The sequence below is a fragment of the Suricata suricatta genome, chromosome 5 (genome assembly GCF_006229205.1).
Source record: "Suricata suricatta isolate VVHF042 chromosome 5, meerkat_22Aug2017_6uvM2_HiC, whole genome shotgun sequence".
NCBI lineage: Eukaryota > Metazoa > Chordata > Mammalia > Carnivora > Herpestidae > Suricata > Suricata suricatta.
In genome coordinates, this window is record NC_043704.1 from 72,719,448 (window position 1) to 72,746,429 (window position 26,982).

Genomic DNA, 26,982 nt, shown 5'->3' on the forward strand with positions numbered 1-26,982 from the left:
GGGGACAGCATGTGAGAGGGCCTATCACTGGTCAGGAGGCTGTAGTATGATGAGGCTTGGAAAGCATTTTAAGCGGTTGGATGCACTATTATCTGTCAAGGGAAGAGAGGCCCAGTGGCCAAGAGTGCTAACCCTGGAACTGGACTACTGCTGAGGTTCAAATCCTAACCCTGCCTCTGATTAGCTGTGGGTCTTTGTGCTGGTTCCTTGTCATTGTTGTAAGAGTTTGAGAATAACCCAGCCTTCTAGAGCTATCAAGAGGAAGAAATGAGTGAAACATGTAAAATGTTGAGAAGAGGGCCTGGCATGTTGTAAGCATGGTTTGAGTGTTAGCTATTATTTGAGGCAACCAGGGGCCACTGTGGAGTTTTGTGCATATGACTAACATGGTAGAACTTACACTGTCAAAACTTTGCTGTGGCTACATCATAAATGGAGAGTGATGAGCAAGGTTTTCTGAAAAGAGCTTTACATGAAATATGAGACCTTTTGGGGGCACTTGGGTGGCTCAGTGTTGAGTGTCTGATTCTTGATTTTGGCTCAGGTCAGGATCCCAGAGTTGTGGGATCAAGCCCCATGTCAGGCTTCACACTGAGCATGGAGCCTGCTTGAGAGCCTCTCTTTCTCTCTCTGCCCCTCTCCCCCACGTATGCACTCTCTCTTTCGCTCTCGCTCTCTCAAAAATATTTAAAAAATCTATTTAAAAAAAGAAATATGAGATCTTCTGAATTAAGAGTAGTGATTACTCTTATTTTCAGAAAATTTTACTATATAATTAAAAGTGAGTTAAATGGTTCAGTATGAGATAGCAAAAGGAGTTTTTGCTTATGTGTGGTACTTTTCAAATTACAGGTTGTGACTCTGGTGGATCATAGACCAATTTAGTGGGGCAAAAATAGCTGCAACAAAACAACATAGCATTTGGAAAGGGTACCACTGTATCATGACATTCCTGTCTTAATTACATGTATGTATATGTTAACCTCCTATATGCAGATGTTGCACTCACTGATTACTAGGTAAAATGTACTTCGGACCATGGATCCTGGCTTCACAAATTTGAGAAACACTGCTTTAGGGGGTCTGTTTTAATCTTGTCTGTAAAGTATCTGTGACATCCTGGGGAAGTTCCAGGATCTTCATGGTTCTTACGGTGTTGTAAAATTATGACTCTAGATGTAGGAAATCCTCTCTTTTGGGTGTGTGGCCAAATATCATGCTGTGACCTGTAGTGAGTTAAAAGGCAAAACCCAACCACTCCTTGAGGACAGTCCCAAGGAAGCAGTTGGCAAAGCATAAGCCATAGCAGAACAGCTGCGGGAGGCTGATTCCAGATCCCAAAGTACCTTGTGTTTCCAAGTTAGGGAGTGGGAGGAAGCACTGGGAGGTGTGAATTGCCTATCTCCATAGTGCCACCCACCTCTGCTGCCTTCCAGAGTCACTTCCACAAGATGCTGACAGCTCAGTGACAGTGCCCCTACCCACCCTTGGCCCCTTTAGCTGCCAATTATGGAATCAGCTGGGGAGAATAGTGAAGGTTGGTGTGCCCATGAGGAGATTGGCGGCCCCTGCATGCGGATGGTCACCCCTGTGGAGTTCTACCAGAAGGTCCCTGGCAGCCCAACTGCTCTATGGTGGAGGGGAGGGTTGGCCTAGCTAATCATAGGTGTGTAGCACTTTTCCCAATGACAGTGGTGCTACATACCCTTTTCTCGGTGGCGGCATCGCACTGGCACCAGCCCACTTACTAATTTAGCTCTAACAAATCTGCTAATTGAGAGGTAAGAAAGCTGTGAGTCTTGACCCTGAGGAGTTGGGTGGTGGTGGCCGGGATCAGAGGAGCTGGACAATTTCTTCTCTTTGAACGTAGCTTTGTTGTGACCAGTCACGTAGAAATCACAGTACATTGAAGAGCATTACACTTTGAGGCACTGAGGCCCCGTGGTTGGGGGTGGGGAGTGTTCAATCCCTTGTACTCCTAGACTCTGCCTCTTCTTTAACAGTTTATTCCTTGTTCTGGCTATTTTTTACTAACTTGAAACATCATTTTTCCTCTTGTATTCTCAGATCACACAAATCTGGTGTTTTGAATATGTAGTTTGGGATTTATAGCATTTTGGCAAGCATTTGTTTTGGTGCAAAAGGCTATTAGTAATGCCAACATTGCAACATTTAAAAAATGAATACTTCAACTATATTCAAATAAAAATATAAAAATGAATACTTCACTCTGGTAAAACTCCACCTCTTTTTAAAAAGACTCTCTTGGGGCTGCTGGGTGGCTCAGTGGATTGAGTGTTGACTCTTGATTTCTGCTCATGTCATGATCTCCCAGTCATGAGATTGAACCCTGCATTGGGCTCTGCGCTGAAAGTGCAGATCCTGCTTGGGATTCTCTCCCTCCTCTCTCTCTCTGCCCCTCCCCTACTCATGGAGCTCTTGCACTGTCGTTCAAAATAAATAAACACTTAAACAATTTTTAAAACACTTTTTTGAAGTCATAATTGTAATTTAGTTCTGCACCATGATTTAGGATAGTATGTTCAGAGCAACAAACAGGTAAAATTTGTCCTCTACGTTGCCAACCCCCAACTTTTTTTTTTTTTTTTTTTAACAATAAGAAGCCACTTTTTCATTAGAGGAGATTCAGGAATAAATAAACCATGTTTATTCATCTATAAACCATGTTTGGCAGATAGTTGGTATAGGTAGTTTCTTAGGTTCTCTATTAAGGGACCTATTTAGCTCTATTTATACTATTGATAAAACCGAAGAAATGTTTTAAGTTTCAACCATGGAACAATAGCTTGGTTTATCTATCAGTACCAATTTTATCACATGAAGGAAGAAGACATTTATTTCTATTGCCTAATACTCCCCCTAGCACTTCCACCTAGAATCTAGAGGCAGTTAAAGGGAAAAGAAAAGCAGTTAAGGGTTCATGCCGAAGGTTGTGAATACTCTTTGGCAATTGAGAGAGGCAGTGAAATCCATGACTTGAGTGCCCCCGGTTTCAGCAGGAGCAGGAGGGAGACCTACTCACTGCATACCCCTTTGTACCATGAACAAGTGTTTAAAGTATTTAAATCATAAAAAATAGCAACAAAAATAAAGTCCCCTAATACTTGAATATAACCTTCATTTTCATGTTTTCTTAAAAATAATAAAAGCAAATAATGTTTATTTTTAAGAGAGAGAGAGACAGACAGACAGACAGACAGCAGAGCATGAGCCAGGGGAGAGGCAGAGAGAGAGGCAGACATAGAATCCAAAGCAGGCTCCAGGCTCTGAGCTCTCAGCACAGAGCCCAGCATGGGGCTTGAGCCCACAAACTGTGAAATCATGACCTGAGCCAAAGTTGGATGCTTAACCAACTGAGCCACCCAGGTGCCCCAATAATAAAAGCAAGTAGGGTATGTGTTTTGATGCTCACCAAAAGTAAGTACCAAAATATCCTCATGTGTAAGCGCTTTCAAAGCTGTGGATTCAGCATTTGAGAGAGGTTTCAGTGGAAGTGCACATTAATTGGCTAACAGGTAATAGGAATATTGTATGATGTATAAATTCCTCGTGGAACTCAGGAAAATGTCTTTCTTGACATACTGGTTTGAATTCTTTCTTCCGCTAACTAGAATAACATAACTGTATTTCATTTTTAGCCTTGTCAAAAAAAAAAGTAGTTTTTTGGCATAACTTTTTTTACTTTTTTCCTATAAGGTGTTCATTTCAACTGCCTTATTATTTAATATATTTTATTTCTTTTATTTTTTTTCAGTTTACCATTTTATTTATTTTTTCATAATATTTTATTGTCAAATTGTTTTCCATACAACACCCAGTGCTTTTCCCCACAAGTGCCCTCCTCCATCACCACCACCTCTTTGCCCCCCCCTCCTTCAACCCTCGGTTCATTTTCAGTATTCAATAGTCTCTCAAGTTTTGCATCCTTCTCTCTCCTGAACTCTCTTTCCCTCTTCCGCTCCCCCTGGTCATATTTTAAATTCAAGAAATATGCAGGATATAAATAATTAAAAGAAAATAAATAGATAAAAGTTGAAATTCTTCAGGATCCACTGTTCTTAGACTAATGGGTCTGAAAAAAATTTTTTTTATTATAAAAGTAAATAAGGGGTACCTGCCTGGCTCAGTTGGTAGAGTATGTGACTTTTTTTTTAATGTTTTATTTATTTTTGATACAGAGAGAGACAGAGCAAGTGAGGGGGAGGGTCAGAGAGAGAAGGAGACACAGAATCAGAAACAGGCTCCGGGCCCTGAGCTAGCTGTCAGCACAGAGCCTGATGCGGGGCTCAAACCCACAGACGTGAGATCTGACCTGAGCCGAAGTCAGAAGCTTAACCGACTGAGCCACCCAGGCGCCCCAAGTGTGTGACTCTTGATCTTAGTGTTGTGAGTTTGAGTTCCATGTTGAGTGTAGAGATTACTTAAAATCTTTTTTAAAAATTAATATAAATATTTACAACAAGAGAGAATATAAAGTAAGGAAGCAAAACAATCACTGCTAACACTGGATTTATTTATTTTTTCTAAGAATAACTTAAATGGTATTCTATCATATGGATATACTGTGATTTATTTAACCAATATATTAGTAAAAACGTAGGATATATCTTTTTTTACTCTAGGAACAACACTGCAGCAAAGATGCGTATGTGTGTATATCCTGTCCTTTTCAGATAAATTGAAAAGATAATCCTATCTAGCATTTTGATACATATTGCCAAACTGTCCAGAAAAGTTCTGTATTCCTACTAACAGCTTATGAGAACCTCTGTCTTCACAGTTTCCCTGATATTCACTTAATTTTTCCCCTTACATGTTTCCTGTTTCCTTTTTGAAAGTAGTTTATCTTCTCATGAGCAAGAGCTTTCAGAACTTGTAGCTTTGCTTCTTTTGAAGAGTAGGCATTTCCTTCTGTGTGGTGTGGCAGAGAGAAAGCTATGGAAATACAATTTGCCTGCCTCCTCCTGCAATACGGAAAGTCCCTATCTCATAAATGCATGTAAGTGTTAGTCATTTATTTAATATTAAATAGTAATTGAGCTCCAACTATCTGCCAGGCCCTGTGCCACATGATAGAATATAGTGGTGAGCAAAACAGACAGCTTTGGCACTCAGGAAGCTTACATTCCAATTGACTGTCTCCTACAGCATTCTTTTCTATCTTTACCATCTGAGAGGGGAGGAAGAGTCTATCTTTCTAACTTTCATGTGTTTGATTTCCGAATTCAATATTTTTTTGCCCATTTGTATTTCTTCTACTTTTTAATATGACCATTCTTGGTCTCTTGATTTTCTTTCTGATTCGTCAGCGTTAATGCAGTCGGGGTTAACTGCATTAATCCTTTGTCATTGTGGCAGATATCAGTGGCCCTCTTGTCCTTGCTAATTGGGCCCTGACTTAGTTCAGGTACTGGATGGCCATGGTTGAGTGGAGCTGGACTCGGTGCCTGGGCTTTTAGGAGACATAGGAAACAGTGTGCTGAGCTCCAGGTAGGGCACTGAATCCACATGTGATCTTTTAAGTATACAGATTACTCGCTCATTGAGCCTCCATTTCCTCACCTGTAAAATAAAGGGGCTGGACAGGACAAAGTTTTTAGCTTCCTTCTAGCTCATGTAGTCTATGATAGGGATTTAAGAGATCAGAAGAAAACCCAACAATATGTACTTGAATGTACATGCAATCAACTATGCTAGACGGTGAATATACATAGAATAAGATAAAGGATCCATTGGCTAGTAAGGGGACATAGATGTGTAAACAGACAAAAAGTAATCTATTAGGATGGACTTTTCAGTATATAGCGCTGGGGAAATGAGCTATCAATATATTTTTTTAAAGGTAGCTATCTTGGGGTACCTGGGTGTCTCACTTGATTGAGCATCTGACTTCAGGTCGGGTCATGATCTCATGGTTTGAGAGTTTGAACCCTGCATTGGGCTCACTGCTCTTGGTACAGAGCCTGTGTTGGAACCTCTGTCCCCCTCTCTCTCTGCCCCTCTCCCACTCATGCTCACCCTCTCAAAATAAGTTGAATTAAATAAAGGTAGCTATCTTGCACCATTTCACAAATATTGAGTCCACATGGGATCAAAGATTTATATGAAAGGAACAAAATTTTTCAAGATCATATAAAATAATTTCTGCAAGAAGCACAAATCATAAACAAAAGGATTTGGCTACATTAAAAGTACTTACTACTATTTATTTAAAGTCACCATATAAAAAGAAGAGCATCCATAACTGAGAGAAGATAGTTGTAACACATATACTTGGCAAAAGATTGATACAAAGATGTTCTGCAAGTAGAGAAAAAATAACTAATAAAAACTAGGCAAAGGACGTGAATAAACATTTTATACAAGTGGCAACATGACAAATAAGAATGTAAAAAGATGTTCAAGCTCATTAATAATCAGGGAAATGTATATATGTAAATTATAAAATCAATGAGTTGATTTTTGTACCATCAGATTGGCAAGAATGAAAACAGACAGCACCAAGTATTGGTGATACGGAGTAATGGGAGCTCATGCTGGGTGGAAGTAATAGAAAGTGGTTTAACAGTTGGCAAGGAAGCTGTCTCCATCTTGTAAAGTTGAAGGTATGTGTACTCTGTGGCTCAGCAATTCCACTCCCAGGCATATGCCCTGGAGATACTCTTGCAAATGTGTACATACCTGTGCGTGTATCCCTGTATCCTTTCCTATTATAAGGACACCACTCATACTGGATTACGGCCCTAAACTTATGGACAAGAAGGCTCACTGCAGCATTGTTTCTGAAAGCAGAACTGTAAACAAATGTTCATAGGAGAATGGATAAACAGTATTCTCATATAGCTGTGAAAATGAGTGACCTACAATGATCTAAAACTACAGACATTAATATGGGTTAATTTCATAAACATGATTCTGATCTAAAAAAAAGAAAAGAAAGTTACCGGATAATATATATAAAATTAAAAATTATATAAAAGTGGGGCGCCTGAATGGCTCAGTTGGTTGAGTGTCCGACTTTGGCTCTGGTCGTGATCTCATAGTTGATGTGTTTGAGCCCCGTGTTGGGCTCTGTGCTGACCGCTCAGAGCCTGGAACCTACTTTGGATTCTGTATCTCCTGCTCTCTCTGTCCCTCCCCTGCTCATGCTCTGTCTCTGTTGCAAAAATAAACATTAGAAAAAAAATTTTTTAATTATACAAAAGTAAACTATGTTATTTAGGGATACAAATCAAAACAGAACAACACGTAAAGGAGTTAACAGACACAAAATTCAAGAAGTTGTGGCCTAGGCCTCTTTAGTCTAAATCTACCTTTTCACCTCAAACCCTTGGCTTGTAAGATGTAAGAAATGTTATGTTCTAAATGTTGAAAACATTATGTATTTCAATTTCAATTCAATCTATATTTAGTGACCCCCTACTACATTGCTAGCCTCTGTGCCAGATCCCCGAGTTACAAAATGAACAGCAGCGAGCATTTATTGAGATTCAATTATGAAGGCTGTGCATCAGAATCATCTGTGGGACGTGTGCCCAGCAACCCCTCTGGAAAATATGGTTTAGTAAGGAAGGCCCATGGAACGATATTAAAACAAACACAGAAAAACTCTCTTGAGTATTCTGTTATACAGTCACGAGGACAACTGCTGCATCAGGAATTATTAGGCACCGTGATGTGTATCTTATAGAATCCTCAAATCACCCTAACATACAAACATTCTCTGAGCTCAGACTCTATTAGAGAAATACATGTAATCATGGGGATTTGAATAAGGAAAAGCCCACTTTGGGAGAGAAATACATCCATTTATTCAACCTTTATCAGATACTTAAATGCCAGCCTCTGGGGTAGGTTCTAGAACTACAAAGATGAAGACAATGCCACTATGCAGAAGCACCAGGTCTGAAGAGACTGAGGTTAAAAATCTCAAACTATAATGCTGAACTCTATTCTAATAGTTATATACAACAAATGACAAAATAGCTAGAGCACAAAGGAGACGTCATGTCACTGTGAGGAGGGAGTACCTGAGGAGATTCCAGTTAAGCCAAGTTTTAATTAATAGATGCTTACCAGGCACACAAAGGGAGGAGTCCCACTGAGGCAAAGGAAACCTCATCTACCAAGGTGGGGCTGAGAAAGAAGCACACTGAAGCAGCTGAGAGACTTCCTCTGTGGATGGATGAACCCGTTTGGAGTAGACAGACTGGCGGCAAAGAAGATAGGGAAGTTTGGTAGGTGCTGGCTATTGAAGGAAACTTATGTATAAAATTAAGAAATTTGAAATTTATCCTACAGATCTGTGGTTTTCAAATTATATATTTCTCAGTAGAGCTGTAAGCACCCCCTGGAGTCTACCAGTGAGTCATGTGGGGTGGGGAGTAGAGCCAGGTGGGCAGGGCTCTGTGTCTCCCATCCATTTCAACCACACCAGCTCCACTATTATCCATTAATGGTGAGCATGGGTGAAAGACTTTTTCTTTTTTTTTAATTAAATTAATTTTTGTATTTTAATTTAGAAAGACTTTTTCTTTTAAACAAAGGGTTCCATGATTAAGGAAAGTGTAAAAACCAAAGCTTTACAAAAGGATTAACTGGTGAAGAATTATAAGCAGGAGAGTGCTGTGCATTTCCAAGGTGAAGAGTTGTGAACAGTGTCAAGTGCTAAAGTGATGTCAGGAAAAACAAGTACTGAAAAGTATCCTTTATCAGTTGGAAAGTGACCTATTGAAAACAGTTGCTGGGGGTGGGTAGGGAGTAGAAAAGAAAATGCAGTGCATAGCAGAATGAATAGGAGGAGAAAATGGGGAGACAGTGCGCTTAAGAGTATTAGAAGGCAGTGGAGGGGTGCCTGGGTGGCTCAGTTTATTAAGGGTCCGACTCTTGATTTCATCTCAGGTCATGATCTCATAGTCTGTGGGTTTGAGCCCCGCACCAGGGAGATGTGTGGAACCTGCTTGGGATTCTCTCTCTCTTTCTGCCTTTCTCCCATACTTGTTCTCTCTCTTTCTCTGAAAATAAACATTTAAAAAAAAAAAAGCAATGGAGGGAGATTTGGCCGTAGCTAAAGGGAAATTTGTGTAATTCACGTCTACCTTTTTTTTGCTAACTGATCCCCTACCAAATGGTCATAAGAGTGGGCCTCTAGAAGCCATGTTTGTACATACTGTCCTCTTGCTTTAGTTGATTGGCCCTTGATGAGATTACATCATCCAAGCTAGGCCAATATTTCCCCAAGATATTTATAATTTGGGGGTTGCCTGGGTGGCTCAGTTGGTTAGGCCTCTTACTTTGGCTCAGGTCATGATCTTGCAGTTCATGAGCTTGAGCCCCCCCATTGGGCTCTCTGCTGTCCATGCAGAACCTGCTTTGGATTCTCTCTCTCTCTTTCAAAAAATAAACATTAAAAGACATTTATAATTTGGGTCATGAGAGAAAATCCTTTCTCTCCAGTTGGTTGATCTTGAGACCCAGGCCTGGAGAATCATGAAATGAGCTATAGGTGTGCAGAAGAGCAAGACGTGTGGAAAGGATGGAAGAGAAAGAGCAGCCAGGCTTTACAGGTTCTGGTTCCACATCCTTCTCAAGGTCCATGGAGAGCTTGTGGTAAAACCATCCTATCTTATCATGAACTCTTTGTTTTTGCCCTACTCAAATAATCTCTCTCTCTCTCTCTCTCTCACACACACACACACACACACACACATCCTTCCTGATACAGATGATGTATGCTTTTATTTTTTCTTCAAAGAGAAAAGAAAGGTCATTTGAGAGAGAGGTTGAGGATGCATAGAAAGAGGATAATTGATAGAGCCATTCTCAGAGGAGAATGGAAGGGTTGAGGTTGGGAGCAAAAGGAAGAGGTGCGCTTTCCTTTGAGGTAGGTCGGTAAGTAAAGGGAATGTGGGGGAGTATGTGGGTCAGGGCTAGAAGGAGTGTTCCCACCAAAAGATTCCTACTCTCTGTGGGAAGAGTCAAAATTATCTACAGTTTATGGGAGGGGTGGGCCACAGCGTGGATGGCAAGGTTGTGAATGGCTATTGTGCCAGTAGGCCAGGGAGCTGGCCACAGATAAATAATACAAAACCAGTTGAAAAGCCTAAGTAGGTAATGTCCAGGTCTTACATCACTGAATGCAGTAGTTTCAGCCCTAAATGCCTTCACCTCTTGCCTGCCCAGCTCCCTTAATTTTATTTAAAAAAATTTAAAATTTATTTATTTAAATTCAAGTTTGTTAACATACAGTGTAGTACTGTTTTCAGGAGTAGAACCCAGTGATTCTGCTCAGCCTCCTTTGAAACACAAATCGGGGGTGGGTGGGTACCTGGGTAGCTCAGTCGGTTAAGCATCCAACTTCGGCTCAGGTCATGATCTCACGGTTCGTGGGTTTGAGCCCTGCGTCAGGCTGTGTGCTGACAACTAGCTCAGAGCCAGGAGCCTGTCTTTGGATTCTGTGTCTCCCTTTCTCTCTCTGACCCTCCCCTGCTCATGCTGTCTCTCGCTGTGTCAAAAATAAAAACATTGGGAAAAAAAAAAAACCCACAAATCAGATCATATCCCTTGCTTAAAGTTTTTCCAATGGCTCCTATATATATAATGTATATATGCATATATGTTCATTTATTTTTGAGAGAGAGAGAGAGCAAGCATGAGTGGGGGAGGGCAGAGAGAGGGAGACAGGATCTGAGGCAGGCTCCATGCTGACAGAGAGCCCAACATGGGGCTCAAACTCATGAATGTGAGATCATGACCTAAGCTGAAGTCAGTGGCTTAACTGACTGAGCCACCCAGGTGCCCATATATGCATATACATACATACATACATATATATGTGTGTGTGTGTGTGTGTGTGTATGTATATATATATAATTAATTTTGAGAGAGAAAGCATGTGCATGAGCGTGTGTGTGAGAGCAAGGGAGGAGCAGAGAGAGAGAGGGAGAATCCCAAGCAGGCTTCTAGTTGTCAGCACAGAGTCCTATGGCCCAGGGTTTGATCCTATGAATAGTGAGATCATAACCTGAGCGGAAACCCAGAGTCAGATGCTTAACTGACTCTGCCACCTAGGCACCCTATTAAAAATTTACTATTATTATTATTATTGTTTTTGTTTTGTTTTGTTTTGCTTTAAGATATAAATGGTCTCCAGTATTGCTCAGCAACTAAGAGGGGGAAACATGAAGGAAATGTTTGGATTGATCCAGTGCTGGGTGTGTGACACTTTCAGGGAGGACCCGGGAAGAGGTTGGGGGGCACTGTAAATGGAGTTGTTGAAGTGGCAGTGGGAAGGTAATACAGCTGGATGCCAACAGCCTAGGAGATAAAAAGCATACTGGGGTGGGGTTGGGGGTATGAAGTGAATGTATGGGGGTGAGACAGCAGAAGACCTTTGAGGTCAAGCTTGCATATGGAATGTTCTGAGTGAAACCGGTTTAAGGGGGGAACATTTAAGGACTGTCTTAAGTGACATATTTTGAGACAAAGAGGTAACTTCTGTGACTAGCACCACCTCCCACCTGAAACTGGAATCACCCTAAGGGTTTAGTATTTTTTTTTCCTCCCTCACATTTAGTTGACCATTAGATCTTTTTGATTGTGTTTCCTAGCGATTTTTTGATTGGCCTTAGTTGAAAATCTCAGAATCTCTAACAGTGTTTGGTCTCAGTCCTGATAGCCCCACCCCCTCAACACACTCTTCTTTAAAATTCAAATTGATTCTCATCACTCCAGGCTTAAATTCTTCCAAAGGCTTCCATTGCCTTAAAATGGGAATTCCTTGGGGTGGCATACAAAATCGTTGGTCTTGGTCACTGTTTACCTCTGCTTTCCTCATACACTTCCCTGTGACTAAAAGGTCCTTGGAAAACCTTACTCACCTTCTCTTGATCTTACTTTTTCAAGATTCCTTGTTACTGCAAGATAGGAGAACCCTTATTTCCTTCTCTGGGAGGAATGACCATCAGAGTATGAGTAGCTTTCTGAGCTCTAGAGGGGAAATACTGTTTATTTCATCTGTAAACTTCAGAGACTGCCTGGTATCTGGCCAGCATACTGCTTAATGGATATTATTTTTAAAGTTTGTTTGTTTGTTTAGAACTGGTGGGGGTGGGGCAGAAGGAGAGAGGGACAAAAGATCTGAAGCTGGTTCTGTGTTGACAACAGAGAGTCTGACGCAGGGCTTGACTCACGAACCGAACAGTGAGATCATGACCTGAACTGAAGTCAGATTAACCAACTGAGCCACCCAGGCGCCCCTCTGGATATTATTAAACGAAGAACGCCCCAATGGATATTATTAAATGAAGAAAGAATGAATGAATGTTGAAATCACCGTAGCTGGTGACAGGAGTTGGGGTGGCAGGCCGTGTGTCAGAGGCCAAGGAGAGTTTACTAGCTGTGTTATATGGGACCAAATCACTGATACCATCTTTTAGGGAAATTGCCTTGCCTAGTAGGCAGCTGTCCTGCAGCTCCCATCGTGACCCTCATTCCTGTAAAATGATTAAATTGGGTAATGCTACCCTTCTATCTGCCAGCTGGGGGGACCTGTGTGACTTGTCATGAAAAGATGAGCTGGGTTAATCTGATTTTCTCCTGGGATGTGGGAATTAGAAAACAGATTAATGCGATAAGCTCCAGGAGCTTAGGTTGAAAGGATACATCAAGAATTGTCAAAAAATACATAGGAGTTGCAGTGTGGCCCTGAAACTTATTTTCATGACCTGTGCAATGTTTTCTAATATTTTAAAAGTGTTGCCAACACTTTTAATGTGAAAATTGGGGAGTTTTCACATTAAAATCCGACTATTTGGCTTCTCTTATAAAATCTGAAGGCCTGATATGGCAAAGACAGGCTAGAGCTGAGCAGTACAAAAGGCACTTTCTTCCCTCTTCACCATGGGCGCCATCCCCTATACTGCTTACACCTGGCCAGCTTTGTTCATTTATATCACGTACTCGCCCCTGTAACCATCTGACAACCAACTTGTTGAAGGAATCTGTAGCAATGAGGGATTATATGCAAGCCAGGCCCATAGGGAACAGAACCCATTCAGAAGAGAGAAGTAGTTGGTGGGAGTTGGGCAGCAGGTGAGAAAGAGAGAGAGAGGATACAGCCACCAAGAGAGGGAAACCAGTTCCCCCAGATGTCTGGGTTCATGGGCTTCCCAGTTTCAGTACCTGCCATAGGTACTCTCATCATAACTTCCTGTTCTTGAGATAATTTGCAATGCAATTAGCCAGGCTCCGGCTGGGAGTTAGTGGGAAATCGGCAGAGAATGGCAATGAGAACAGTTAAGACAGTGGTGTGGTTGGATGACATTACCCCCAAACAAGAAATTCTTGTGTAAACTTAGAATGTAAATTCTAAGTTTCAAGAGCTAGATCCTTGTTGACTATGTATCTTGGCTTGGGAGGATTAGGGAAGGTGTAGTGAACAGCTTCTGCTCAAGATGATGTTACAGTTAAAACTATCCTCAAAGGAAATCAAAAGCATTCTGGGGAGGGCTGGGGACACAGGGTTCCAGAGACTTTGGAGGAAGGAACTGAGAAGTCTGGGGAGAGAAATTTCTGAGAGATTTAAGGTTTGATCATTTATATTCTTTATTAACTAATTTTCACTGTGTGTTGAAAAGAGAGGGCTGGGCGCCTGGGTGGCTCAGTCGGTTAAGCCTCCGGCTTCGGCTCAGGTCAAATCTCACTTTTGTGGGTTTGAGCCCCGCGTCAGGCTCTGTGCTGACAGCTAGCTCAGAGTCTGGAGCTACTTCCAGTTCTGTGTCTCCTTCTCTCTCTGCCCCTCCCCCTCTCATGCTTTGTCTCTCTCTGTATCAAAAATAAATAAAACATTAAAAAAAATTTAAGCTGCATCTTTTTATTGTATTATTATTATTAATGTTTTATTTATTTTTGAGAGAAAGAGAGAGCTAGTGTGTGAACAAGCAGGGGAGGGGCAGAAAGAGAAAGAGAGAGAGAGAGAGAGAGAGAGAGAGAGAGAGAGAGAATGAATGAATGAATCTGAAGCAGCCTCCAGGCTCCCAGTTGTCACCACAGAGCCCTATGCGAGGATGGAGGATCCAAACCAGGAATTGTGAGATCATGACCTGAGCTGAAGTCTGAGGCCCAACCCACTGAGCAACCCAGGTGCCCCCCACTCCCATCCATCTTCTTTAAAAATTTTTTAAGTAGGCTTCACGCCTAGTGTGGAGCCTAACCTGGAGCTTGTAGTCACAACTCTGAGATCAAGACCTGAACTGAGATCAAGAGTTGGACGCCTAACCAATGAGCCACTCAACGCTCCTGCATCTTTAAAATGAAATGGATGAAGGGGCACGTGGGTGGCTCAGTTGGTTAAGCATCTGCCTCTTGATTTCGTCTCAGGTCATGGTCTCATCGTTCATGAGTTCAAGCCCCACGTCGGGCTCTGCGCTGACAGTGCAAAGCCTGCTTGGGATTTCCTCTTTCCCTCTCTCTGTGCCCTTTCCCTGCTCTTGCTCTCTCAAAACAAAAAAATGAACTTTAAATGTTATTTAGAAAAATAAATGAAAAGGATGAAAATGAAATGTTTCACAGATTGAGCTGCACCTGTAAAGGTAAAATTCTAAAGGGGAGAGTGGGCAGTTTGTAGTTAGCCTGGTGACATGGGGCCTGTGTTTAGCTTGAGACACCCAACACATTATTTTTATACCTTGGGGCCTTGGTTTTCATTATCATAAGTTAAGAATCATTATATTTCTTCTAAGACTTACTGTTCCTACCCTAACCTACATTTAATATTTCTTAATGTAGGACATATCCTACAACTGATAACCCCAAATGATTGTTTTGCCATAAGGCAGAAAAAATTTTTTGATAGTGTTCCACTAAGTGGGTGTACACACTTTTAGTTGTCTATAGAAGAAAAATGTTCATTTTTGATAATTTGCTTAGTTATTTTCATTGATGGTGCCATGCAGCTGAATTTTAATTTGAATCCCAAAGTGTCACTTAGGCCTCTTCCAAAAGGTTACATTTCGTTGAAGCCTTGAAACAATAAGTTATTATATATACAGATTAGTTGCCACGCATCAGGAATACAATTAAATGTAGAAATGGCCACCTCTCTAAATTTGACACATTAAGTTACAAATCTAGAAGAGGTTGGTTTGACCAATTAGTATCTGAGGACACTGAACGTTTAACTGTCATTGGTTTCCAGTTATCAAAAGCAGCTGTGTAGAGTCCAGGGCTGTGCAATTCAACTTAAAAAAGAAACCAAGTTACCAAATGATTTCACTCATGTGGAATTTAAGAAAAAAACAAATAAGCAAAGGGAAAAAATAAGAGAGACAAATCAAGAAATAGACTATTAATTACACAGAACTTATCGTTGATTGGGGAGATGGGTGAAATAGATGGGATTAAGGAGTGCACTTGTCTGATGAACACAGGGTGATGTATAGAAGTTTTGAATCACTATATTGTACACCTGAACTAGTATAAAAATGTATGTTAACTAACTAGAATTAAAATAAAAACATTAGAAGATTAAAGTAAAAAAAGAAACCACGTTTATAATCAAAGAAGAAACATATACAATGCTTGTATATTCTTTCTATAGGTGCTAAGGAGATCAAGATACGACCACTGGTTATGTAAAACATCATGCCACCATGCTACACTTAGCCAGATGGTAAAAAATGGTTATATAAGACTTGAGGCAGTGGAAATAAGGCTTACATTTAAACTTTGATTATGGCACTGAAGAAGAAAGTGGTACAATTATGATAAGAGCCAAGATTTACTGAATGGTTATTATGTGGCACTGCATTTTGTCTTTAAAGTTCTTATTTCACAGCTTCAGGGCAACTCTTATCAGATCAGTGGTGTTACTTTCATTTTACAGTAAGAAGGATAGGAGGTAAGTCCAGGAAGTTTGCCTCCAGACTCTCACTCATCGCCACTATGCTGTCACAACATTTGTGTTGCATTAAAAACAATTTTTAAAAAAATGTTTATTCATTTTCTTGAGGAGGGGGAGGGGCAGAGACAGGAGACAGAATCCCAAGCAGGCTCTGCGCTGTCAGCACAGAGCCCAAAGTGGAGCTCGAACCCAGGAACCCTAAAATCATGACCTGAGCCGATGTTGGACCCTCAACCCACTGAGCCTCCCAGATGCCCCTTTTTGCTGCATTTTCATGGACACACTTATGCCTTTTAGATTGGGTTACATTTAAATATAATGTATCTTTCCCCCCTTTACAATCAATAGCATTTTACAATCAGAAATACCTGCCTTGTTGGATCAGGTGAAGCATATCTTGCACGGCTTCAAATCAATAGTGGATCGGTGGGCAGGTGTTGAAAGTTGGAGGAAGTAAGCCTGATTTTCAGAACCCTATCATTTTTGAACTGGTGAAAGCTATGAGAGAAGAGGGGCAGTAAGGAGAAATGTGTCCTGCGGTTTTGAAAGCTTTCCTTCATAAGAAACGACCTAGTTCTCCTACATGTCGGAATCCTTCTGAACCTTTCGATGCTCACCACAAATGCCAGCTCCTTCAGGAAGTAGTCTCTTAGTTACATGAGAAGATATACATGGGAGATATTTCCAAGTTATTAAGAGATGAAGTTAGTAAGTGAAAGACGGATTTTATCATTAAAGCTACCCTCGCTCCTCTCCTGACCTCAGTTTCGCTAAATGGAAAGAAAGTGGTTGGCTTAGCCTATCTCTTCCTTCGGTAATTTCTACTCCCAACCTCTTCAGATTTCGGCCAAAGCTGCCTTAAAAAGCAACTCTCCTTCCTCAGACCTGCAGGCGGCCGCTCCTCCGCGTTGGCAGCTCAGCAGGGCGGGGCTGAGAAGCCAAAGAGGCGGAGGCTCCGAGGGAAGCGCGACGCGCAGCCACGTGACTTCCTTCCCAAGGAACCTCCGCCTCCGGCCTCCCAGCAACCGGTGGGTCCCGCCTAACGACTCCTACGCCTCCCGGTTGGCCCTCGGGGACGCTTGTGGCAAAAAGGCACCTACGGTCGCGCTGCTCATTGGCTCGAGCTACCGTCGCTCAGGTGCGTTGCCAGAGCGCCCGCAGGCGGTGCTGCCGGAAGCCCCTCCCATTGGCCGCCGGCTCCGTGGCTGGCTGGCGGAGGCTGTCACTCCCGGGCGGTTTCCCTGTGGCCGCCGCTCAGCTGGGGGCGGGAGGAAGAGGGGCCGGACTGGGGCCTGACGAGCCGCTGCGGCCGCCACCGTCTTCGCGGCTGCTATGACCAGCGGGCGAGGCGCCCTCCGCAGCTCCGCGCAGCGCTAGTCGCGGCCGTGCGCCCGCCGTAGCTGTCTATCCCCAGCGCAGCCGCTCCCGCGGCTCCCTCGGCTCTTCTAGCTCCTCCTGCGAGGCGAGGCGGAGGCAGGATGAAGATGACGGTGGATTTCGAAGAGTGTCTGAAGGACTCGCCCCGCTTCAGGTAACCCGCGAGGCCGCCCGGCGTCCAGTGGCCGTCACCCCGGAGCTGCCTCCCCCGGGGGTGGGGGCGTGAGAGCAGGCCCGCTGAGCGCGCCGAGGGCCCGGCAGTCCGCGCCTTCCGACGAGGCCAGCGGCCGTTGTCGCAGCTCCGGACCCGGCGAGGGCACCGCAGCCCCGACCGACCCTTGCTGAGGGCTGAAGCTGGGCCGGGAAGGGGACGTCGCCTCCTCGTCCCGCTTCCTCACCCTCTGCCCCGGGGAGGAGCGCCCCAGAGGCGCCGTCCGCTTCGAGGAACCAGAGTGCAGCCGAGTCCCCGGAGACTCGTGCCCTTTGCGGGCGCGCGCTCTCGTCCCCTTCCTCTTGCTGCTCTTTTCCCCTTCCTTCCGCTCCTTCTTCGTTTCCACTCCCACCCCACCCCCTCTTTGAGGAGCTTGCAGGGCACCCTCTTGCAGTTCACTTAGTTCCTCTTTGCGCTTCTCCGCTCCCCTTGCCCCGGGGAGGAAGGAGTGGGGTGAACTGGGACTGCTGCTGCTTGCGTGTCCCCGGCCTGGGGGGCGCAACGGGAGGCGCTGGCGGTGCCTTTGCGCCGGAGTCGGGGGCGGGAGGGCTTTGACCAACCGCGTTCTATCTACCCTGATGCAAGACTGTCTGCTTCTCTTTCCACTTGAGCGCTCCCCGCTGTCGAGAGGTGCTGGGCTGAGCGGTGAGGACTAAGAGAAACAGTGCATTTCTGTTTTGAGGACGGAAGTAGGAGGGCCCCGAAGATTGCCTGTGTGTTCCTCTTCCAGCAGCGTCGGCCGGGGAGGGCCGGGCATCACACTCGGATGCTCCCAGTGGATCTGTCACGTAAACCGACGTGGTGGCACTCCGATTCACATGGGCTGGCCTCCTTCCCATGTGAGAGGCAGCAGTCCCGAGGGTGTCCAGAGTACTTGTTCTTTACGTTTTGAGCATCTTAGGAAACTCTTGATTTGTTTTTGGAGAATAGTTTTGATAGATTGTATTTTACGGTGCATTAATAAGGCTGTCCTTAGGCCTTAAAACAAAAGGCCATAAGACTTGCGTTAGATAATGACATTTCTTGAAAGCTTTCCCTGAGCATTGGTGTGTGTGTGTGTGTGTGTGTGTGTGTGTGTGTGTGCGCGCGCGCGCGCCCGCTGATCTCCATCCAGGCCAAGCCTGAGTTGTAAATTCTTGCATCCTTCTCCTGGGAACTAACTGTTCATTCTTATCACTGATTTCCCATTCTCTTTTCAGTGAAAAGCAAAGAAAATAATTGTAAAACGAAGGAACTCCACCGTCTAAGAGAAAATTTAAGATCGTGTTTTTCTTTGACTTTTGCTTTTTTTTTTTGGCGGGGGAGGGGTGTTAATTTTATTTGGAGCTTAGGGCTAGGACTTTTGCTTGTAAAAAGCTGCATCTGGTTTGATTGCTATTGTTGGTGTTAGTTTTTGAAAGTTTTATGTTCTGTGTGAATAAAGGTCCCGGAGGAGGTGGGTTGCTTGTGACAGCTTTGTAGGCTACAGTTTAGACTGTGTGGCAAATGAAATAATTTTTGAAATGTACTTCAGAAGCCTGCTTTTTGTGAATTTTATTTATATGACTCAGCCTTTTTTTTTTTTTTTTAAGTTTATTTAGTTTGAGAGAGAGAGGGAGAGGGAGAGAATGCTCACAAGCCGGGAGGAGGTGGAGAGTGAGAGGGGCCAGGGGCCAGGGGCCAGGGGCGGAGAGGGAATCCCAGGCAGGCGCCTTGCTGTCAGCGCAGACCTGGAAGTGGGGCTGGATCTCTCAAACCACAAGATCATGAGCTGAGCCAAAGTCAAGAGTTGGAAGCTTAGCAGACTGAGCCACCCGGGTGCCCCAACTGTTTCTGTTTTCATTTTAAATGAAGTAACACAGCCTGTGTGCTCAATTTATTTCACATTTTAAGTTTGAGGTTTTAAAAAAACAAGTTGAGAGAAGTGATGTGGAAATACTTGTAGCCACTGGTTTTATTCATAGACTATGTGATGTCTCTGTTTTTGAAATCGAAGAATATAAGAGGGAAAGATACTTGTGGAATATTATAGTGAATTTTGTTAAACTTGAATATAATATATATTCAACTTTAATTAGTTACTAGAGATTTTTCAAGAGTTGCTTCCAGTATTCCAATTATTGTTGGCTGCAAATTGGGAAGGGAAATCAAGATTCAGAGAACTCCAATATCTGGTATACCTTTTTGGAACTAGATTAGATTTGCAGTAGAGGAAGCATGCCGAGAAATAAAAGTCTCATCATTCACATTCCTAATTTTACCAGTCTTTCTATAACCCCATTACTATGAAGTTTGTATAGCATTTGAAAAGAATATTTTAGTCTTTTATTCATATGCTTTATATATAAGAAACTTGACTTTTAAGAGTATGTGCATGTTACAGGTGATATAATGAATCTTTCATATTAGATTTGTGAGGGCTGGGTTTGTTTTCCTTCATTTTTGTTTTTTGATAGCAAGGCAGGTGCACTATTTATTCCTTCTAGTGTCCTGATCTGTTGTGGTTTTTCTTTTTAATTTTTGACATTTATTTATTGTTGAGAGACAGAGAGAGACAGAGAATGATCTGGGGAGGGGCAGAGAGAGGTGGAGACACAGAATCCCAAGCAGGCTCCAGGCTCCAGGTGCCAGCAAAGAGCCCAACGCTAGGCCAGAAGTCACAAACCACGAGATCATGACCTGGGCTGAAGTTGGAGGCTCATCCGACTGAGCCACCCAGGCGCCCCTGTTGTGTTGTTTTTAAAGTAATTCTTACTTTTATTTTCCTTCCAAGTGAATCTTTAAAAAAATTTCTTTAATGTTTATTTTTGAGGGAGAGCGAGCACGAGCATGAGCATGAGCCGGGGTGGGAGGCCGAGGATCCAAAGTGGCTCTGCTCTGACAGCAGAGTGCCTGATGTGGAGCTTGAACCATGATCTGGGAGATCACAACTGAATGGAGTTCAATGCTTAACTGACTGAGCCACCCAGGTGCCCCTTCTCAAATGAATCTTATGGCATTTAATCTGGCAAGGGGCCATAACTACTTGGATGCTACAGAATTGATGCAGAAGGCAGATCTTGCTGAAGAAAAATTTCATCAGTGTTAAAGTGTTAAACATTAATTTTCCTGCTAAATTGATAAGGAAAAGAAGGGGATTGGTTGAAAAAGGGAGAGGATGTTACTATTGCAACATTGTGTTTAGTAATTTGAATAAAGCCAACGCCAATGGTTACTTTTGCATTCCAAAGCACATTTTTTTTGGTTTTGTTTTTAGATTGGAGGGCACATTTCATTGTGTAATTTTGTGTAAATAGAAATTCTCTTTTTAGTTTTTTAAAAACCAGTCTAAAGGTCAAAATCTTATTCATCTAAAAATCTACAAGAAAGTACATGTATTTAAGTGTACTTTTGTTTAAGTGGTAATTTTCCATTTTGACCAACATTTCTTGAAGAAGTTTGAATTTGTCTGGACCCTAAATTGTATGTGTAGTTGCTCTTTAAAATTTTATAAAATTTTAATAAAAATTTTGCTTTTCCTTTATTTAAACATTTTATGGTCCATGCAGGAAGTGAATATTTTGTTTCAAACAAAAAGTTGAATTAATTTGTGCTTTCTGAATTGTGAAACGTTTTTGTTCTAAGCAGTGTTCAGATGTAAAAATACTGGCATTAGCAAACCTTCAAACCTTTGTCTTTACCTGATACATTTATGTTTTATCCATAGCAGTGATTATTGTGCACCATTCTGAAGGTTTTTTATTGGTAGTTTCTATTTCAGGTATGATCCTTGTTGGAAGAACTTAGGAAAAGGGGAGAAAGGTTCTAAAGGGTGAAAGACATTGACATAAGATGTAACTATATGTATATTAGTTACATTTTGCTCTTAAACTAGTGCCAATCCTGGTTGCATTGCCCTTTACCTTCCTCTTTAAAACAGATACACTTTTTAAAACTGACACTTTATACATGGCAAATACAGTGGGCAAGGGCTGAGGCGAAATGTATTTTCTTTCAGACATGATAGAATGGAATTATAAAGTAGTTTTATCATGAACCAAAATACAGGAATCCTGCTGTTCCTCACTGGAGCTTGTAATTCTTCATTTGATGTAATACCAATTTAAGTTGAAATAAGGAAGAACAGGGGTGTCTGGGTGGCTCAGTCGGTTAAGCGTCCGGCCTCGGCTCGGGTCATGATCTCACCATTCGTGGGTTGGAGCCCCACATCGGGCTCTGTGCTTGATGGCTAGCTCAGAGCCTGGAGCCTGCTTTGGACTCTGTGTCTCCCTCTCTCTCTGACTCTCCCCTGTTCTCACTATCTCTGTCTCTCAAAAATAAATAAAAACCATAAAAAAAAATTGAAATAAGGAAGAACAAGCATCTATAATGTGCCAGATTTCATACTAGATGCTGTTATAGCTATCTCTCCTTGAACGTTAAAATATATTGTGAGGTAGGAATTATCCTCGTTTTTAAAATAAAAAAATCCCAAACAATATTTTGAGAAGTTAAATTCACTTTTTAAACAATGTTTATTTATTTTGAGGGAGAGAAAGCGCATGTGCTTGTGTAGGCATGTGTGAATGGGGGAGGGGCGTAGCAAGAGTGGGAGAGAATCCCAAGCAGGCTCCAATCTTCATGACCTGAGCTGAGATCAAGAGTTGGATACCTAAACGCCTGAGCCACCCAGGTGCCCCTAAATTCACTTTCTTTAAAAAAAAATTTTTTTTTGTTTTTTTTAGGGATGCTTGGGTGGCTCAGTTGGTTAAGCGTCCAACTTCGGCTCGCGTCATGATCTCACGGTTCGTGGGTTCCAGCCCTGCATCAGGCTCTATACTGACAGCTAGCTGACAGAGCCTGGCGCCTGACTTAAGATTCTGTGTCTCCCTCTCTTTCTGACCCTCCCCTGCTCACGCTGTCCCTCTCTCTCTAAAATAAATAAAAACAGTAAAAAAAAAATGCAAATTTTTAAAATCATTTGTTTATTTTTGAAAGATGGAGAGAGACAGTGTGAGCAGGGGAGGGACAGAGAGAGAAGGAGACACAGAATCTGAAGCAGGCTGCAGGCTCATAGCTGTTAGCACAGAGCCCGATGCGGGGCTTGCACCCACGCACAGTGAGATCATGACCTGAGCTGAAGTTGGATGCTTAACCGACTGAGTCACCCAGGCGCCCCCCTAAATTCACTTTCTTAATGGCAGATTTTCAAATGGTGGTCCTTGAAGTGCATTCACTCTTATGGTCTCTCACAAGCCACAGGCACTAATTAGCTGCATTAATTAAATTTGCATTAAGTATGTTTATGATGTTTGTTGTACAGAAATTTAAAACGTGACTTGTGTCTTGCCTAGAAAAGTCTCCTCTATCCTCTTATTATTTATAGGATATTTTTCTGTAATTTTATTATAAGTTTCAGTTTCATGTGTTATAACTGGATTTTAGTTTTGAGAGATCATCTAATTTTCTTTCCTTCCTAATGGAAGCCACTTGTCCTCACATTTTTTATTGAATAAGTAATCTTCTCTCTCTTGATTTAATATTACATACATGCATACATACATACGCATTTTTCTGTATCCTACTTTTTTCACTAATGTATTTATTCTTCAGATATTGATATTTACAATACTTTATAGTCTGTTATGATAAGTGGTGGGACAACTTTTCCATAAATTTTTTTCAGAAATTTACTTACTATTCTTGAATATTTTGTCTTTGCAGTGGTTTCTTCAGTTTCAGAAGAGGGTATGCCTTTTTAATATATTTTGGCCTAATTTCTTTAAAACCTTTTCTTATGTAAAATTTTAGTGATGATCCAACTTTATACTGTTTACAAGAAACATACTTAGTTTTTTCTTTAACAACCATTTATTTTTATTTATTTGTTTTTAAGTGATCGCACCCAATGTAGGGCTCAGACTCCTACAAGAAGCACACTGGAGGAGCATCCGGGTAGCTAAGCCCCTGGCTTACCCTATGGTTCATGGGTTTGAGCCCTGCGTTGGGCTCTGTGCTGACAGCTCAGAGCCTGCAGCCTGCTTTGGATTCTGTCTCCCTCTCTCTGCCCTCACCCCCCACGCATGCTCTGTCCCTACTCTCAAAAATAAATGTTAAAACATTTTTTTAAAAAAAGAAGCATACTTTAGATTCAAAGGTGCAGATAGGTTGGAAGTAAAAGGATAAAAAAGATAAATCATTCAAACAGTACTCGAGAGAGCTGAAATGACTATACTAATGTCATCTACAATATACCTTAAGACAAATATTACCAAATATAAAGGACATTTTATAATAATAAAAAGGTTAATTCATCAGGAAAATATAACACCTATAAACATGCACTTAGCAGAACACCAAAATACATGAAGCAAAAACTGACAGGATTGAGTGAAGAAGTAGATAATTCAATAATGAGGGTTGGAGACATAAATACTTTCTTTTTTTTTTTAATGTTATTTTACTTTTCAGAGAGAGAGAAAGAGAGGGAGGGAGAGAGAGAGAGAGAGAGAGAGACAGAGAGAGAGAGAGAGACAGAATCGCAAGCAGGCTCTATGCTGTCAGCATAGAGCCTGATATGGGGCTTGAACGTATGAATCGTGAGATCATGACCTGAGCTAAGATCAAGATTGGACACTTAATGGACTAAGCCACCCAGGCACCCCTAAATACTTTAATAATGGGTAGAACAACTAAGCAGAAGACCAACAAAGAAATAGAAGATGTGAACAACAGTATAAACCAACAGGATGATAATAGATATATAATAAATAGTTCTGTAATAGGTATAATTATAATAGATAGAATTAATAGATATTTATAGAACATGTCACAACAAAAGCAAGATTCACGTTCTTCTCAAGTGAATGTGAAACATTTTCTAGGACAGACTGTATGTTAGATTATTAAACAAACTTCAGTAAATTTGAAAGTTTGGAAACCATACAAAATATGTTCTTTGACCACAATGAAATGAAATTAGATATCAATAGCAGAAGAATATCTGAAAGATTTACAAATATGTAGCTATTAAGTAACATACTCCAAAATAACCAATGGATCTGAGAAGAGATCATAAGGGAAATTAGGAAATAGACAAATGAAAACAAAACCACATACCAAAGTTGATGGGATGCAGCTGAAGCAGTGCCTAGAGGGACATTTATACCTGTAAACACCTGTAAATACCTGCAATCAAACCATCCATCTTAAGAAACTGGAAAAAGAAACTAGCAAATGAATCAAAGTAGACAGAGGGAGGAAATAAAAAAGACTAGAGTAGAAATGAATGAAAACAGAGAATCAACGAACAACAGAAAAAAGTCATGAAACCGAAAGTTAGTTCTTCAAAAAGATCAATAAAATTGACAATTCTTTAGTTAGACTGACCAAGAAAAAAGAAGCCTCAAATTACTAAATTCAGGAATGAAAGGGAGGCTATGGCTGTTGTCCTACAGAAACACAAAGGGTTATAAGAGAACACTGTATATAATTCTAACAATAAGTTAAGCTAGATGAAATAGATATATTCTTAGAAAGATGCAATCTATTGAAACCAAGTCAAGAAGAAATAGAAAATCTAAATAGAGTTTGAGAGTGAGATAGATAGATAGATATTGAATTAGTAATCAAAAAGCTTCCCAAAAGGAAAAGCCCAGGCCAAGATGGCTTTACCAAAGAATTCTTCCAAGCGTTTAAAGGTGATTAACAATACTCCTTTACAAGCTTTCTAAATGAAATAGAAGAGGTGTCACTTAGATCCAGTAATTCTGTGAGGCCAGTATTACCCTGCTACCAAAGCCAAAAATACTACAAGAAAACAACAGGCTGATACCCCTTTTAAATAGATATAAAAATCCTTAACAAAATATTAGCAAACCCAATATATCAATAATATAAAGTAAGATTTATCCAGGAATGCAAAAATCAATGAATGTAATATACCACATTAGTAGAATAAGGAGCAGAAACTAATTATTTTTTATTAGAGTGAGAGAGAATGAGAATGTAAGTGGGAGAGGCATAGGGAGAGAGAGAGAGAGAGAGAGAGAGAGAGAGAGAGAGAGAGAATCTCAAGCAGGCTCCATATTCATCATGGAGCCTGATACGGGGCTCGAACCCATGAGCTTGGGATCATGACATGAGCCAAAATGGAGTCGAATACTCAGCGAACTGAACCACCCAGGCACCTCAGTAATCATTTAAATAGATACAGAAGAAGCATCTGGCAATCCAACACACTTTCCTTATGAAAATACTTTCATGGTGAAAAAATAAAGCAGGAATAGAATACTTTTTTTTAATAAAAATATAAATTATCTTTAATAGCCAATCCTTAGCTAAAACAAAAATTAGTACTTTACAATCATTTATAAACAGCAGCATATACACTGTTGAAGACACTAATAAAATGAAATTACTTGATTGTTTACTAGTAATTGCTGTGGAAAATCTAATAAAATTGACCTAAAATTCTACCAAAATTCTAAGGTAAGATTAAAGGTATCTCAAATTGGAAAAACAACAACAACAACAAAAGGTATCTCAAATGTTGGCATCCCAGGAAAATAAACAAGATGTAAAATATCCATAGAAACCAATCGCGGAGAGGAAAATCTGGTGTAGTACATTCAGTAGCACAAACATCAGTTCAAAGTAAACTTGCAATACATTTAGCTATTCCACACATATTTAGTATTATTAAGAAACGCTAATTTCCAGCCTAACATGCCAGAATTTAAAAGTATATACAGGGGCTCCTGGCTGACTCAGTTGTTGGCAGAACATGAGACTCAATCTCAGGATCACTGAGTTCGAGCCCCATGTTGGAATGCTTTGCGTGTTGCCTGCTAAAAATGAAAATATATACAAACCTCGATACTCATTTTTTCTGAGCTGTTTCTGAAGAAGGGACTGTAAGTCTCCTCTAAGCTGTTAAGCACTTCTGGTTCACACAAATGTCCTGTTTCATATAGCTGGCTATTCTGTAAATCAGGTTGCTTGGCAGCATGAATACTGTTTTGTTGCTGCTGAAATTGCAACCTTTTTAAATGAGCACCACTATCTGCATTTCGACTTGCAGGTGGTCGACAAATTTCAATAGAAGGGCCAGAAGAACCATAAGTAAGTGTCACTGTTGGTTTTTTTCTGAGATAAGGGATTCTCCTGCACAAAATTGAGGTCTTCATCAATGAGATCATCTGGTTCTGGCTTAATATCAATCACATCTTCAGAGGGTGTTGGCTCCCTCAGAGGCTTCACAGTTGACATTAATCGGGTTGCAGCTCCATCATCATAAGTCTGTCGAACATTAGTGATTTTCTGCTCCTGCGAACTAGCAGAAACCCTGGAATCTCTTTTCTCAGGCCTTGTGCTAGCGAGTGCAAGGGGTGGCACCGCAGCTTCATGCCTTCTCTTGTCCGCTAGGGCACCTGGGTGGTTCAGTCAGTTATGCGTCTGACTTTGGCTCAAGTCATGATTTGGTGGTTTGTGAGTTTGAGCCCCCATATTGGGC

General features: G+C 41.5%; 1 protein-coding gene across 2 annotated transcripts in view; it reads left to right on the forward strand.

Annotated features, from left to right (window-relative positions):
* The first annotated feature begins 17,123 nt into the window (after window positions 1-17,123).
* The window catches only part of ACAP2 (ArfGAP with coiled-coil, ankyrin repeat and PH domains 2), a 155,110-nt gene continuing 145,251 nt past the window's right edge, over window positions 17,124-26,982 (forward strand). For both annotated transcript variants that reach the window (XM_029939606.1, XM_029939608.1), the window contains exon 1: window positions 17,124-17,453. In XM_029939606.1, coding sequence (XP_029795466.1) covers window positions 17,401-17,453 — 53 coding nt within the window. In that variant the 5' untranslated portion in view covers window positions 17,124-17,400. The remainder of the gene's footprint in view (window positions 17,454-26,982) is intronic.